Source organism: Hyla sarda, chromosome 1 (assembly GCF_029499605.1).
Source record: "Hyla sarda isolate aHylSar1 chromosome 1, aHylSar1.hap1, whole genome shotgun sequence".
In the NCBI taxonomy this organism is placed as follows: domain Eukaryota; kingdom Metazoa; phylum Chordata; class Amphibia; order Anura; family Hylidae; genus Hyla; species Hyla sarda.
In genome coordinates, this window is record NC_079189.1 from 41696092 (window position 1) to 41712508 (window position 16417).

Here is a 16417-nt window from a genome sequence, read left to right on the forward strand (position 1 = left end):
CAGCCCTTCAGTGGAAATCTTGAGTGCGTTCCTTCACTTTTTTCCCCAGGACTTGACCCCTGGATACAGAACTCCTATACATATAGGGGGACATTTATCAATACCCGTCCAGAGGAAAAGTTGCTGAGTTGCCCATAGCAACCAATCAGATCGCTTCTTTCATTTCTGAAAAAGGCCTGTGAAAAATGAAAGAAGCGATCTGATTGGTTGCTATGGGCAACTCAGCAACATTTCCTCTGGACGGGTATTGATAAATCTCCCCCATAGTCTGTAACCCATGGAGTGTACAAAGTTTTAACCCATACAGTGCCCTATACACACAGCCTGCAAACCATACACTGCCCTATATGAACAACCCATAAACCATATAGTGTCCTATACAAACAGCCTGCAAACCATACACTGCCCTATATGAACAACCCATAAACCATACAGTGCCCTATACACACAGCCTGCAAACCATACACTGCCCTATATGAACAACCCATAAACCATACAGTGCCCTATACACACAGCCTGCAAACCATACACTGCCCTATATGAACAACCCATAAACCATACAGTGCCCTATACACACAGCCTGCAAACCATACACTGCCCTATATGAACAACCCATAAACCATATAGTGCCCTATACACAGCCTGCAAACCATACACTGCCCTATATAAACAACCCATAAACCATATAGTGCCCTATACACACAGCCTGCAAACCATACACTGCCCTATATGAACAACCCATAAACCATATAGTGTCCTATACAAACAGTCCATAATAGATACACCGCCTTGTCCATACAGTGCCCCATACAGTTGATAGCCCATACATTGTGCTATGCAAACAGCCCATAATAGATATAATGCCCCATACAAACTGCTAAAATAGATACAGTGCCCTTTGCAAACCCATATAGTGCCCTATACAAACAGCGTATTACCCTTACAATACCATATACAAGCAATCCATAATAGATGCAGTGCCCTATACAAACATCATAATAACAATACAATGCCCTATATAAGCAATCTATAATAGATGCAGTGCCCTGTACAAACATCATAATAACCATACAATGCCCTATATAAGCAATCTATAATAGATGCAGTGCCCTATACAAACATCATAATAACCATACAATGCCCTATATAAGCAATCTATAATAGATGCAGTGCCCTGAACAAACATCATAATAACCATACAATGCCCTATACAATCAATCCATAATAGATGCAGTGCCCTATACAAACAGCATAATAACATACAATGCCCTATACAAGCAATCCATAATAGATGCAGTACCTTATACAAACAGCATAATAACCATACAATGCCCTATATAAGCAATCCATAATAGATGCAGTACCTTATACAAACAGCATGATAACCATACAATGCCCTATATAAGCAATCCATAATAGATGCAGGGCCCTATACAAACATCATAATAACCATACAATGCCCTATATAAGCAATCTATAATAGATGCAGTGCCCTATACAAACATCATAATAACCATACAATGCCCTATATAAGCAATCCATAATAGATGCAGTACCCTATACAAACAGCATAATAACATACAATGCCCTATACAAGCAATCCATAATAGATGCAGTGCCCTATACAAACAGCATAATAACCATACAATGCCCTATACAAGCAATCCATAATAGATGCAGTGCCCTATACAAACAGCATAATAACCATACAATGCCCTATATAAGCAATCCATAATAGATGCAGTACCCTATACAAACAGCATAATAACATACAATGCCCTATACAAGCAATCCATAATAGATGCAGTGCCCTATACAAACAGCATAATAACCATACAATACCCTATACAATCAATCCATAATAGATGCAGTACCCTATACAAACAGCATAATAACCATACAATGCCCTATACAAGCAATCCATAATAGATGCAGTACCCTATACAAACAGCATAATAACATACAATGCCCTATACAAGCAATCCATAATAGATGCAGTGCCTTATACAAACAGCATAATAACCATACAATGCCCTATATAAGCAATCCATAATAGATGTAGTACCCTATAAAAACATCATAATAACATACAATGCCCTATACAAGCAATCCATAATAGATGCAGTGCCCTATACAAACAGCATAATAACCATACAATGCCCTATATAAGCAATCCATAATAGATGCAGTGCCCTGTACAAACATCATAATAACCATACAATGCCCTATATAAGCAATCTATAATAGATGCAGTGCCCTGTACAAACATCATAATAACCATACAATGCCCTATACAATCAATCCATAATAGATGCAGTGCCCTATACAAACAGCATAATAACATACAATGCCCTATACAAGCAATCCATAATAGATGCAGTACCCTATACAAACATCATAATAACCATACAATGCCCTATATAAGCAATCCATAATAGATGCAGTGCCCTATACAAACATCATAATAACCATACAATGCCCTATACAAGCAATCCATAATAGATGCAGTGCCCTATACAAACATCATAATAACCATACAATGCCCTATATAAGCAATCCATAATAGATGCAGTAGCTTATACAAACATCATAATAACCATACAATGCCCTATACAAGCAATCCATAATAGATGCAATACCCTATACAAACATCATAATAACCATACAATGCCCTATATAAGCAATCCATAATAGATGCAGTGCCCTGTACAAACATCATAATAACCATACAATGCCCTATATAAGCAATCTATAATAGATGCAGTGCCCTGTACAAACATCATAATAACCACACAATGCCCTATACAATCAATCCATAATAGATGCAGTGCCCTATACAAACAGCATAATAACATACAATGCCCTATACAAGCAATCCATAATAGATGCAGTACCCTATACAAACATCATAATAACCATACAATGCCCTATATAAGCAATCCATAATAGATGCAGTGCCCTATACAAACATCATAATAACCATACAATGCCCTATACAAGCAATCCATAATAGATGCAGTGCCCTATACAAACAGCATAATAACATACAATGCCCTATACAAGCAATCCATAATAGATGCAGTACCCTATACAAACATCATAATAACCATACAATGCCCTATATAAGCAATCCATAATAGATGCAGTGCCCTATACAAACATCATAATAACCATACAATGCCCTATACAAGCAATCCATAATAGATGCAGTGCCCTATACAAACAGCATAATAACATACAATGCCCTATACAAGCAATCCATAATAGATGCAGTGCCCTATACAAACAGCATAATAACATACAATGCTCTCTACAAGCAATCCATAATAGATGCAGTACCCTATACAAACAGCATAATAACCATACAATGCCCTATATAAGCAATCCATAATAGATACAGGGCCCTATACAAACATCATAATAACATACAATGCCCTATACAAGCAATCCATAATAGATGCAGTGCCTTATACAAACAGCATAATAACCATACAATGCCCTATACAAGCAATCCATAATAGATGCAGTGCCCTATACAAACATCATAATAACCATACAATGCCCTATATAAGCAATCTATAATAGATGCAGTGCCCTATACAAACATCATAATAACCATACAATGCCCTATACAAGCAATCCATAATAGATGCAGTGCCCTATACAAACAGCATAATAACATACAATGCCCTATATAAGCAATCCATAACAAATGCAGTGCCCTATACAAACAGCATAATAACCATACAATGCCCTATATAAGCAATCCATAATAGATGCAGTGCCCTATACAAACAGCATATTAACCATACATTGCCCTATAAGAGCAGCCTCTACCCCTCGTCATACACCTTGGATTTCCTATAAACCGCACATAAACCATATAGCGCCCTACAGTACAAAGATCGAAGGAAATCCATAAAGCGCCTAATAAGTAAAGAGCAGGCGTCCGTCTCTATATGACCGCACACAGCGCCTACGGCAGACATGACCGTAATCCAATGAGAGACGCGGCGCGTACATACGGTATTCTGTTAGGTTACTGTATGGACACCATGATGCAATGTCTCACTATGGAGCCCTATGGGTCAGAATGTCACATAATGTACGAGGAATAGGTGGTATACGGGGTGAGCGCTACGTGTGTTGCAGGATGCGTGTCACTCTATGTATATAGTAAATTCCTCTAATCTGACATTATATAATCCAGAAATGTAACAATCTACCACTTGACAATCTGTAATGTTACCTGTATTACTGCACTAAGCAGAAGAGACTGTAGTCTGTTGGATTTCGGGAATTTTTTTCCACAACCGTTTTGTAATCTAGAATATTTGATAATCCGGAAACTATCAGATGCTGTATTTAAAGAAAGAAACAAACAAACAAAAAAACGCAGTTTTTTTTTTTTTTGTGTGGGGGGGGGGGTTAACGTAATCTAGGATGTATATGTTGTATAATACATTGACAACCTTCAGAATATATATATATATATATATATATATACACATATATATATATATATATATATATATATATATATATATATATAAAAATATGTGTGTATGTATATATATATATATATATATATATATATAAATAAAAAGAAAAAATATATATATCACTATCAGGGATCTACGATGTGTGGCTCCCCCAGTTGTTGCAAAACTACAACTCCCAGCATGCCCAGATAGCCATTGGCTGTCAGATGCTAAATAAATAAACACTGCTGGATTATTGGACGGAGATTATTTTATCTAGTATATATAGGTTATATAATACATTGCCAACCTGTATGATCTCTATACTGTATACCAGTGGTTTTCAACCTGCGGACCTCCAGATGTTGCAAAACTACAACTCCCAGCAAGCCCGGACAGCCAACGGCTGTCCGGGCATGCTGGGAGTTGTAGTTTTGCAACATCTGGAGGTCCGCAGGTTGGAGATCACTGCTGTATACCAATGATCTCTATCTTGTGGTTCTCCAGCTGTTGCAAAACTACAACTCCCAGCATGACCGGACAGCCAACGGCTGTCCGGGCATGCTGGGAGTTGTAGTTTTGCAACAGCTGGAGGAACCCTGGTTGAGAAACACTGTTATTGAGCGTAAACTCTGTTGAGCAGCACTATAGTAATGATGAGCAGGCTGGGCTTGGCCACACACAACCCGTTAGACCAGTGTTTTTTTCCAACCAGGGTGCCTCCAGCTGTTGCAAAACTACAACTCCCAGCATGCCTGGACAGCCAACGGCTTTCAGATGTTAGATAAAAAAATAAATAAATAAATAAAAATGCTGGATTATCCGACGGAGATCTAAACTGTATAATCTGATAATCTCTATACTGTATACTAGTAATCTCCAATTTGTGGCTCTCCGGTTGCTGCAAAACTACAACTCCCAGCATGCCCAGACAACCGTTGGCAATCAGATGAATATAACATTTAAAAAAAAAAAAAAAAAAAAAAAAAAAAAACAACTGCATGATTAGGCCCCATTCACACTGCAGTTATGTTCCTGCATTCTGACACCCGTTATTCAGCAATAACGGGTCATGAAAAAATGGATGAAATAACGGAATACAGCGGGTGATAACCGACGACCAATTTTAACGGACATTCTGATTCTGTCGAAATAACGGATCCGTTATCACCCGTTATAGTCCGTTATTTTATTTTCATGGGACTTCCTGGTTGTAACGCTGTACTGAGCATGCCCAGTACAAAAAAAACGGATCATAAGAAAACCGACAATAACGGATGTTTTTCTGAACATCCGTTTCCCATAGACTTCAATGTAAAATTTTAATGGACGTTATTTCACTTTTATTTTTGCCGGAACAAAAATGATTGGACGGAGATGATCTGATCTAGGATATGTTACGTTGCCAACCTGTTAAATATCCGGCTACATGCCAGTGATCTTCATTTCCTCTCCAGTTGTTGCGATACTACAACTCCCAGCATGCCCAGACCGATGTTATATAGTAAAAAAAATAAAAAAAAATAAAAATGCTGTATTACTGGATGGGGATTATCTGAACTAGGAGATATACATTGGCAACCTGTATAATGTATACACTGTATACCTGTCATCTCCAGCTGTTGGGAACTACAAGTCCAAGCATGCCCAGACAGCATAATAATGATAATAATAAAAAGAATTCTGGATAATTGGATGGATATTATGTAATCTAGGATATGTACATTGCTAACCTGTATAATCTCTACACTGTTGGCATGCTGAGAGTTGTAGTTTCGCAACAGCTGGAGAGCCACAGTTTGGAGATCACTTCTGGCTGCCCTTTAGATCAGTGTTTCCCAACCAGTGTGGCCCTTTAAATATGTCAATCTAAAGCAGTGTTTCCCTACCAGTGTGCCTCCAGCTGTTGTAAAACTACAACTCCCAGCATGCCCGGACAGCCAAAGGCTGTCCGGGCATGCTGGGAGTTGTAGTTTTGCAACAGCTGGAGGCACACTGGTAGGGAAACACTTCTTTAGATTGACATATTTAAAGGGCCACCCGTCTCATTCTCAAGACCCCCACTCATCTTCTCAATCCTAGGTTTTTTTTGGCCCACAAGTTGCTCCTATTTACTTTAAAAAAAAAAAAAAAAAAAAGCTCTCGGAATTTGATATTTTGACTCAGAAACGCGGTAGACAAGTGTCCTGTGTTCCTCCGGAGCTGAACCCACTGAATGCAGCTTTTCATGCCGGGCCCCATCAATGTGACTGCGCCGTATAGGAAGTGGAGAACGTATAGAGCACGTGGCACTATTGATACCAGTGCAGACCACAGGATTGACCCCCTTAGGTCAGGCTATTTTGGTTTTTTATAATTTTTTTTTGTTTGGCTGTCAAGGGGTTAAGCACCCTCTCCCGCCCCCCCCCCCCCCTCCTCCTCCTCCTCCCTTTTTTTGCTAAATTTGTCGTCCAGATTGTAGGTGTAATTATTTAACTTGTTGGAATCAATCCTCGGATTGTTGTGTGTCCCCAGGGTGGGAAGCGTTTACAAGAGCCAGGAATTCTGACACTGTTTAGAGAGTGAGAGTTTTTTTTTTTTTTTAGCCGTGTACTTGGCTGCGAGTTAAATGTGCACCTCAGGGCTGTTTTTTCGCAACGCGTTTGTAAATTGTGACGCCCTTTGACACGCGCGACGTACGATTCATGGGTAGCCACGGTCCGATCGGTGGTTGCCATAAGGGCGAACTGTAGGGAACGCGTCGTCACTTTGACAAAAAAAACGGGTCGACGTCAGGCACTTAGATTGTAAGCTCTTGGGATCGGGGCTATGCAACGAATGGCAATAATAACGAATGATGGAAATAAAATATAGTAAGAAAAGTCGAAAATTAGAAAAAAGAAAAAAATCTTTATATAAATTTTATATATATATATATATATATATATATATATATATATATATACCGTATATGTTTTTTTTTATATTTATATATTTATGAATATTTTTTAATATTAATTTATAAATATATTCATATAGGATATATAGTAATAACTATACATTTATATTTATATATTTATGAATACTTTTTAAATATTAATTTATAATTATATTCATATAGGATATATAGTAATAACTATATATTTATGAATATTTTTAAATATTAATTTATAAATATATTCATATAGGATATATAGTAATAACTATATATTTATATATTTATGAATATTTTTAAATATTAATTTATAAATATATTCATATAGGATATATAGTAATAACTATATTTATGAATATTTTTTAATATTAATTTATAAATATATTCAAATAGGATATATAGTAATAACTATACATTTATATTTATATATTTATGAATACTTTTTAAATATTAATTTATAATTATATTCATATAGGATATATAGTAATAACTATATATTTATGAATATTTTTAAATATTAATTTATAAATATATTCATATAGGATATATAGTAATAACTATATATTTATATTTATATATTTATGAATATTTTTTAATATTCATTTATAAATATATTCATATAGGATATATAGTAATAACTATATTTATGAATATTTTTAAATATTAATTTATAAATATATTCATATAGGATATATAGTAATAACTATATATTTATATTTGTTTATATATTTATGAATATTTTTACGTACTCATTTATAAATATATTCATATAGAATATATAGTAATAACTATATATTTATATTTGTTTATATATTTATGAATATTTTTAAGTATTCATTTATAAATATATTCATATAGAATATATAGTAATAACTATATATTTATATTTGTTTATATATTTATGAATATTTTTAAGTATTAATTTATAAATATATTCATATAGGATATATAGTAATAACTATATATTTATATTTGTTTATATATTTATGAATATTTTTAAATATTCATTTATAAATATATTCATATAGGATATATAGTAATAACTATATATTTATATTTGTTTATATATTTATGAATATTTTTAAATATTCATTTATAAATATATTCATATAGGATATTTAGTAATAACTATATATTTATATTTGTTTATATATTTATGAATATTTTTAAGTATTCATTTATAAATATCTTCATATAGGATATTTAGTAATAACTGTTTAAGGTATCTTGATAGTATTGTGATTTAGAGTTGTTTGCATAATTTTAATTGTCCATAGGAACCAATAATATCGCAACGTTCACATTACGAGAGCTGATTGGTTACCATGGGCAACTCCTATTAGGGCGCGTTCACACAGTGTGGGTTGTTTTATTCAGATTTCCGAATAAAATCCGTGCGTATTTATAGCCACGTGTCACGTAAGTGTAGTGAGTTTTTTTTCCGCAGCGGAAATTCCGGGATATTTTTGGAAATCGTTTGGAGGCTAAGGCCTCGTTCACACGGCGGAATCTGGCGGAAAAATTCTGCTCAGAAATTACGTGCACATGGTGGAATCTCCGCGATGAAAAGATATGCATATGAAATTCCGGTTCCAGCCTCCGCAGATTGAATTTCCATGTAAGTTCTTTCTGCGGAATGGGCTCGGAATTGCACCGCTCTCTATGGAGTCCTAATGCCAGTTCTGCCGGCGCCCTCTGTCTGGGGTATGTCCATGTGAACATCCGCGGTGTGAACATGCGCTACATGCGTTTTTTTTCTTGATAACGCATTGTAACTAGAGATGAGCGAACTTACAGTTAATTCGATTCGTCACGAACTTCTCGGCTCGGCGGTTGCTGACTTTTCCTGCATAAATTAGTTCAGCTTTCCGGTGCTCCGGTGGGCTGGAAAAGGTGGATACAGTCCTAGGAAAGAGTCTCCTAGGACTGTATCCACCTTTTCCAGCCCACCGGAGCACCGGAAAGCTGAACTAATTTATGCAGGAAAAGTCATCAACTGCCGAGCCGAGAAGTTTGTGACGAATCGAATTTACTGTAAGTTCGCTCATCTCTAATTGTAACTAATGATATAAATGACGTCATATAGATTGTAAACAGAACATTGTGTATTCCTATTAATGTAACTTCATTTTTTTTTTTCCGGTTATTATGTATCTTTGTCATTTTGAAAAATTTTGGGATGAAATTTAATTTATATGAGAAGAGAAATACTTTACAAAAATTAGATTTGTACATATTGAAGTCAGATGTTTATTTATTTATTTATTTATTTTTTGTCGTTGTCTTTTTTTAGGTATTTAAAAGGCTGTACGTGGCGAACATCATGGAATTCCAGTTCGCTTTTCTTATTGTCGGACTATTTTCGTTTTGCGACTCTGCGAGAGGTAAGACTGATTGGCGTCAACAGACATATGTATGTATGAAGACTGGAAGCAGGGGCGGAGCTGTCGGTAACAACCAATTAGATTTCAGCGTTTATCTTTCACTTGTTGTGAAAGCAATAACGCTGTGATCTGATTGGTTGCTGCAGTCTGCGGATGGTTTGCCTGTGAGTTTTCAGCTTCTAGACATGGATATCACTGGTTGCTCTGGATGCTTTTTATACATCAGGGTTTCCCAACCAGTGTGCCTCCAGCCTTTGCAAAACTACAACTCCCAGCATGCCCGGACAGGCGAAGCCTGTCCGGGCATGCTGGGAGTTGTAATTTTGCAACAGCTGGAGGCACACTGGCTGGAAAACATTACATCGGCCCTACGGTTTCAGATTTGGGACTTTTATTTTGCTTTCGCCATTTTGCGGATGTGTTTTATTGCGTTTTATCTATGTTGAACCCTGGTGGTGGCGCCACTTATGATGTTTGTCGCGTTTGAATCGATCCCCACACCAGCCCAATGTTATGTATAGATATGTGGTAGAAATACGTATTGTGATACTGTATCAGTCTGGATGTAAAAAAAATAAAAATAAAAATTCCCATTCACTGACAGCAAGCAGAGATCTTGAAGTCTATGAAGATTAGACGCACCAACAACGGAATTTATTAATGCTTTCACCAAAAAACTGTTGGCAAAATACATCAGTTGTGGCATGGCGGACCATGGAAGTTGCGTTTCTCCCCCCCCCCCCACACCTAGCGGATTTCACCTGCAGCTAAATTTACAGTAAAATTGTACGCAGCTCTTGCACCTGTTGGGCTATGTTCACACAGCGAAAAATACGACTGCGTATTTTTTGCTTGCGTTTGCTTTTTTCGGGCACAAGTCACAAAAGCTAACATAAGCTGACGCCAAGTGTATTATAAGGTATGTGGAAGAATTTTTACGCAATGTGAACATTACATCGGCCCTATGGTTTCAGATTTGGGACATTTATTTTGCTTTCACCATTTTGCGGATGTGTTTTATTGCGTTTTATCTATGTTGAACCCTGGTGGTGGCGCCACTTATGACGTTTGTCGCGTTTGAATCAATCCCCCCCCCCCCCACCCAATGTTATGTATAGATATGTGGTAGAAATACGTATTGTGATACTGTATCAGTCTGGATGTAAAAAAAATAAATAAATAAATCCCATTCACTGACAGCAATCAGAGATCTTGAAATCTATGAAGATTAGACGCACCAACAACGAAATTTATTAATGCTTTCACCAAAAAACTGTTGGCAGTAAAATTGTTAAAGTAAAATTGTACGCAGCTCTTGCACCTGTTGGGCTATGTTCACACAGCGTAAAATACGACTGCGTATTTTTTGCTTTCGTTTGCTTTTTTCGGGCACAAGTCACAAAAGCTAACATAAGCTGACGCCAAGTGTAATATAAGGTATGTGGAAGAATTTTTACGCAATGTGAACATAGTCTTGCGGAATTTTTTTTTTTTTTACGAAACCCTGAAAATCTGCAGTGTGTCAGTTTCCGTTTTTCGCTGTGGATTTCCCTCTTATCAGTGTGACCGAGCTGGAATCCCACGTAGGGGGCGACAATGGATCTTCACTAATGGATATACAGTATCAGAAGAAGCCTTTTGTTTTTCCTGGGTAAAGCAAACAAACCATGGTGTTATCCCCCCCCAAGTGTGAATTGTGACGGCTCCTGCGGTGCGGCACCTTTGTTATCACCATGAGGGGATAATGGCAGCTGCTTAAGAGATCACTTGGTTTATCTTGGGGGAAGCGGATGCTAAATGCTTTACGACCTTTTAAGAAATTGTCCGACTGGAAATAGATTGTAGTTTCTGTCATGGCCGCTCCTGTATAATAACAAGGGCTGCGGGAAGCAAATTTTAAAATTACATTTGGTTTCTGTGGTTGTATACGAGACATTTACCTCAGACAATGTGAGACATTTTTATATAAGTATCGTTGGTAGGGAAATGGCGGCCAGAACCACAATATCGGACCATGTTTATCATCATATGGAGATCTTGTTGCCCATAGCAACCAGTCAGAATGCAGTTTTAAGTTCCTCAGTCATTGGTTGCTATGGGCAACAAAGCTAGTTATGATAAATGAGGCCAAGCAGGGAATTCTGGGGAAAAATCATCGAAAAGTGAATTATTATTTTTATTATTTTTCTAATCGGACATAAATTGTGAAGTGTCCCATAGATTTGAATTATAATGAAATACAGAAAAACACAATGCAAATCAATGGGAAACTTCGTGTGTAAAATAAAATAGATCTGATGTGTGAACGCGGCCTGCTTTATTTCCCCCCCCTTTTTTCCCCATGTTTAGACAGCGGATTTTTACAAAAACAGCACCACACCTGCCCTCAGGTTGTGTGTGGTATTACAACTTGGCTCCTTTCACTGCAATGGAACCGAGCTGCAATAAATACCACACACAAAATGAGGACAAAAAGTTGTGCTGTTTTTTTTTTTTTTTTTTAATAAGCCAGCTATATATATTTTTTTTAACAATGAATGACCCCTTTAAAACACATTACGGTAAGGAATATGCACAGATTTTACGCTGCGTGCATGAGGTTTTAGGACCACCTGATAGTCTGAAGTATTCTCTAATCTGGCATGGGTCCGCTACCACCAAAATGGTCAATTTGATTGTAGATTGTGATGTTCTTCTGTCACGATTTATCTAAAATAGTGTAAAAAAAAAAAACTTGCAAAATTGTGGTAAAATTCTTTAATCCGTCATTACAGGAACCTAATGTGGAATCTTTTGGATTACCAGACAGTCATAGAATGTATAGAATAAAACACTCAGTAAATGTATGCTTCTATCGCTATTTTATAGTCGGATCACTGCTTTTCTCCACTTTTTCTGTTGTTTTAGGGTAGATATATATATATATATATATATATATATATATATATATATATATGTGAGAAAGATAGATAGATATTAGATAGATATGAGATAGATAGATATGAGATAGATAGATAGATATGAGATAGATAAATAGATAGATATGAGATAGATAGATATGAGATAGATATGAGATAGATAGATATTAGATAGATATGAGATAGATAGATATGAGATAGATAGATATGAGATAGATAGATATGAGATAGATATGAGATAGATAGATATGAGATAGATAGATATGAGATAGATAGATATGAGATAGATAGAGATGAGATAGATATGAGATAGATAGATATGAGATAGATATATAGATAGATAGGAGATAGATAGAAGATATGAGATAGATAGATAGATATGAGATACATAGATAGGAGATAGATAGAGGTGAGATAGATAGATATGAGAAAGATATATAGATAGATAGGAGATAGATAGAAGATATGAGATAGATAGATAGATAGGAGATGGATATATAGATAGAGATATGAGATAGATAGAAATGAGATAGATAGATATGAGATAGATAGATAGATATGAGATAGATAGATATGAGATAGATAGATATGAGATAGATAGATAGATAGATAGAATAGATATTAGATAGATAGATAGAATTTAGATAGATAGATAGAATAGATATGAGATAGATAGATATTAGATAGATATATATGAGATAGATATGAGATAGATCAGTGGTCTTCAACCTGCGGACGTCCAGATGTTGCAAAACTACAACTCCCAGCATGCCCGGACAGCCTTTGGCTGTCCGGGCATGCTGGGAGTTGTGGTTTTGCAACATCTGGAGGTCCGCAGGTTGGAGACCACTGAGATAGATAGATACGAGTTAGATAGATAGGAGATAGATAGATAGATAGATAGATAGATAGGAGATAGATAGATAGATAGATAGATAGATAGGAGATAGATAGATAATATATAGATAGATATGAGATAGATAGATATGAGATAGATGATAGATAGATATGAGATAGAAAGATAGATAGATAGGAGATAGATAGATATGAGATGATAGATACATAGATAGATAGATAGATAGGAGATAGATAGATAGGAGATAGATAGATATGAGATGATAGATACATAGATAGATATGAGATAGATAGATATATTTGAGTAATAGTAATATTTATAATAGGTAAGATTAAAGGCCAAATGATCAGAAATTCCAGATTAAAGGACTTTGACTCCATCTCATCTATTTATGCAGCGTATGTTCCTGGATTATATCGCCTTGTCTGATCCCGCTTCAGCCCCCCCCTCCCCTCCCCCCCACCACCCCTGTTGGCTTCCTTACAACCTGTACTTGATCTTTTAGCGGCGCGGTTCACTTAGTGAAGCGTACACAAGTGTGAAACTGCACAGATCGCTGCGAGAACAAAGCCGGAGGATGGTGGTAGTGGTGGGGGTGGGGGGGATGGCGGTGGAATAAGACAGGAATAACACCCGGCACATCTGGCTTAATTTTTCGTTTTAGTACTACAAATTTCTCCATAATTTTGTAATTCATTTCCTGATCTGCGAGTCCTCAGCGAAAGGCGTCGTGGTGCTGGAATCTGCAGGAAACCGCCTGGTGTTAAACTCCTTTTTTTTTTTTCACGTCTATCCACTTTAGGCAACAGGTGTCGGTAGCCCTGGGCACAGCAGCTGCTGGTGCACCACATCTCCCGTAGCTCCGCGCAGCGAGCAGCGCTTCTCATAGGGCTTTACATTACAACAGTGACATGTTTGTGCTAAGATCCCATCACGGGAGCTCGGAGGTACCTGGTACGGTAGTAATGTGACTTCAGCTCCGGGTGGCGCTCACAAAGGAGCTATTGTTGGGTCAGCGTAACCTAGAATTTGTTCTGTGAGCTCCTGTTTTTTTTTTTTATTTTGCTTGAATATTTTTTATTTTTTTAAATACTTTCCCGGCATTTCTCTCACACCGGATTTACTACATAAAGAGGGGGGGGGGGGGGCTCTGCTGTACGGGAGATCGCAGCACAGAATTTGTTAGACACAACATACAGAAAAGCAGTTGGCGTTACGAACAGACACAATGTCATGTGCGGCCCATTCCTGGCGTTCTATGGCAGGTTTACATCTAACCCTGGCGGGGCATTGATTTCATTTTTCCGCTACGGCCCGGCAATGCAGCTGCTGGTTTCCAGTAGTTGGTATGCAATGTGTGTGTTCTATTGCTTCTGAAAAGAAGAAGAAGAAAAAAATAAAATGCAGGTGTAGCAGAGCCGAATTTGTTATTGAGAAGGAAAGAGCATTTTAAAGGACTCCTAATGTACACAGGAGCTCAAGTGTTACGGAGAAAGAAAGGAAACCTAAGACAGATGCAGCAGAGCCGGATTTGTTATTGAGAAAGAAAGGAAGCCTAATAAAGATTTTGGCAGTGAAGACTATGAGGGACATTTATCAATGTTCGCTTAGGTATTCCTTTTTTTTTTAGTACTTTTTTTCCTTACTTTTTTTTTGATTATCTGTGACTTATTTATCAACTGGTTTCAGCCTGTTGATAATTTTCTTTCACGTAAGCAATTTGTTCTTAAATTTAGTCAATTTTTAACCTTGTTGCGACTTTTATTTGCGCAGTTGCGACTGTCGCAGTTAATAAATACTAGGGATCGACCGATATCGTTTTTTTTAGGGCCGATACCGATAATCGGTGGAGGTTAGGGCCGATAGCCGATAACTTATACCGATATTCCGGTATAAGTTATCGGCTATTTATCCCTCCCCCTGCGACACCGCTGCGGATCATTGATTTAAATCAGACGCTTTAAATCAATGCACTGCAGTGGCTTTTGCGGTGCCATAGGCCGCCGCCACCACCCGCCGCCACCACCCGCTACTCTCCCCCTGCCTGTCCGGGGGCCCTGAGACCTATCACTCGCACCGCGCCTAGGGGTGCCTTCAGCTGTTGCAAAACTACTACTCCCAGCATGCCCGGACAGCCGTTGGCTGTCCGGGCATGCTGGGAGTTGTAGTTTTGCAACAGCTGGAGGGCCTACTGTAGGTAGTATATTATACAGACCCCTGCCCATCCCAGAACCCTGACTCACCTTCCCAGTTGCTGCAGGGACCGTCCGGGGAGGGTGGTCCAGGCCATCCATCCTTCCTGTAGTGTCCGGCGGCATTCCGGGTGGAGAGTGAACCGGTCCGGGCTGTCCTTCTTCTCCGGGGGTCCTCTTCTCCACTCCGGGCAGGCTCCGGCCTAGTAACGCTGCATAGACGCCGCTGCGCAGCGACGCACCTGACGTATGCAGCGTACTAGGCCGGAGCTTGCCCGGAGTGGAGAAGAGGACCCCCGGAGAAGAAGGACAGCCCGGACCGGTTCACCCTCCACCTGGAATGCCGCCGGACACTACAGGAAGGATGGATGGCCCGGACCACCCCCATTACGGGTAAGTTTAATTTTTTTTATTGACTCGGAGGGTGGGGGAGGGGCCCGACAGGTATAGCGGTATGATCAAAAATCCATACCGTGGGAGGAAAAAAAAACGGTATCCGGTTCATACCGGTATACCGCCCAGCACTACGGTGGGGTGTGCGACGCGGTGGGTCGGGGGGGGGGGTGCGGTTGCGGTGCGTTGCGGCGGGTAGGGGGGGGGGGCGGTCGCGGTGCGGTGGGGGCGGGTGGGGTTGCGGGACATTATCGGCTTATCGGCAAGGTAATTGGTCGG

At 38.2% G+C, this 16417-nt stretch overlaps 1 protein-coding gene across 2 annotated transcripts in view; it reads left to right on the forward strand.

Moving 5' to 3' along the window:
- FGFRL1 (fibroblast growth factor receptor like 1) overlaps positions 1–16417 on the forward strand; it is a 165677-nt gene that overhangs the window by 6590 nt on the left and 142670 nt on the right. The window contains exons 1-2 of one of the 2 annotated variants that reach the window (XM_056554537.1): positions 4029–4130; positions 9689–9779. In XM_056554537.1, coding sequence (XP_056410512.1) covers positions 9719–9779 — 61 coding nt within the window. In that variant the 5' untranslated portion in view covers positions 4029–4130; positions 9689–9718. Of the gene's footprint in view, positions 1–4028; positions 4131–9688; positions 9780–16417 lie in introns of those variants that run through there. The other variant, XM_056554531.1, reaches the window with a different exon arrangement.